A 1,301-nucleotide genomic window follows, 5' to 3' on the forward strand; every position below is an offset into this window, starting at 1 on the left:
AAATTTCCAATGAAAAGTGACACCCAGCTTTTCCCTCACCCTGTGACCTCCAGGACAGAGCTGGCACCTGAAGATGAGACCCCCAGAGGACACCCAGGTGGGTTTGCAGCAGCTGGAGCCCTGCAGCCACAGCTCCCAGCCACACACTTCAGCTCCTCCTTTTTTAATCTTTATTTTCTCTGCCTCAAAGATCTGCAAACCCTCCGGAGCTCCTGCCCTCAGCCAAGGGACTCACGCTGGGTGCTCGTGACCTCGGTGCTCTGCCAAGATCCTGTCATTTGAGTTTAGGTGGCAATAAGGCTGAGGGAATAAAAGGAGGTCAGGCTCCTGCTCCCGGATCTGGCGGAAGAGCTGGCAGGGGGGAAAAGTACATCTGTCACCCACCCCGCAGTCACATCTCCACAAACAAAGGCAGGCAGGAGGGAAGGAGAGGTTCTTCTGTCTCTGTCTGCACTTAGAGAGGGAAAAAAACCTCCACCTTTGACAAGAGGGAAGATCCAAAGCACAGCAGTCGTGGCAGAACAACTGAGAGCTGCTTGTTTGCCCAGAGTGGTTTTGATTTACGGGTGACACCGCTACCCTTGTAAACCTGCTGTTTGCATGGAGAGGGAAGAGGGGAGGTTTTACACCAGCAGGTTTTATTTTTCCCTTCTTAAAAGCAAACTTCAGAGCATCTGGCAGCGGTGACAGCAAAGCTGCTGGGACCCGACAGCTCAGAGCGCTTGAGCTCACCCAGAGCTGCTCAGATCAAACCAAGAACCACATCAGGACGTGACCCCTCCCTGCATCCAAACCCTCTTCTAGCAGAGAGTTCTGGGGCATCCACCTCAGGTGCTGCCAAGAGCAGCCAGGGCTGTGGGGTGGCTGCACCCACCAAAGGGAAAGCAAAGGCCCCCCATCCCCTGCAAGACCGCCCTGCCCCGAGTGCTCTTACTTTTACAGGTGGGCATGGGCTCCCCTATGCTCCACTTGCCGTTGGCCTGGCACCTGATGACCCTCTGGCCCGTGTAGTAGTAGCCAGGGTCGCAGATGAGCATGAGCTGGGCGCTGTAGTGGTACTGGATCTCGTAGGTGAGCCTCCAGCGGCCGTGCTCCACCGCGATGCTGCCGATGTCGGGACAGGCCACGGCTGGACACGGGGGGGGCAGGGCCAGGGGGGAAAAGGGGACAGGAAAAGGTGTTATTGGGGTGTTTGATTGTTACAGTGTCCAAAGGAGGCAACGAGGATGGGAAGGGACTTGATTTGAAGCCGTGGGAGGACACTGAGGGCACTTGGTGTGTTCAGCTGGGGAAGAGGAGAC

The 1,301-nt window shown here is 56.4% G+C and overlaps 1 protein-coding gene across 1 annotated transcript in view; it reads right to left on the reverse strand.

Annotated features, from left to right (window-relative positions):
* The window catches only part of LOC103754072 (CUB and sushi domain-containing protein 1), a 251,808-nt gene that overhangs the window by 30,917 nt on the left and 219,590 nt on the right, over positions 1-1,301 (reverse strand). The window contains exon 50 of the mRNA XM_029963058.1: positions 935-1,129. Coding sequence (XP_029818918.1) covers positions 935-1,129 — 195 coding nt within the window. The remainder of the gene's footprint in view (positions 1-934; positions 1,130-1,301) is intronic.

Source organism: Manacus vitellinus, unplaced genomic scaffold, assembly GCF_001715985.3.
Source record: "Manacus vitellinus isolate BGI_N305 unplaced genomic scaffold, ASM171598v3 scaffold_52_pilon, whole genome shotgun sequence".
NCBI lineage: Eukaryota > Metazoa > Chordata > Aves > Passeriformes > Pipridae > Manacus > Manacus vitellinus.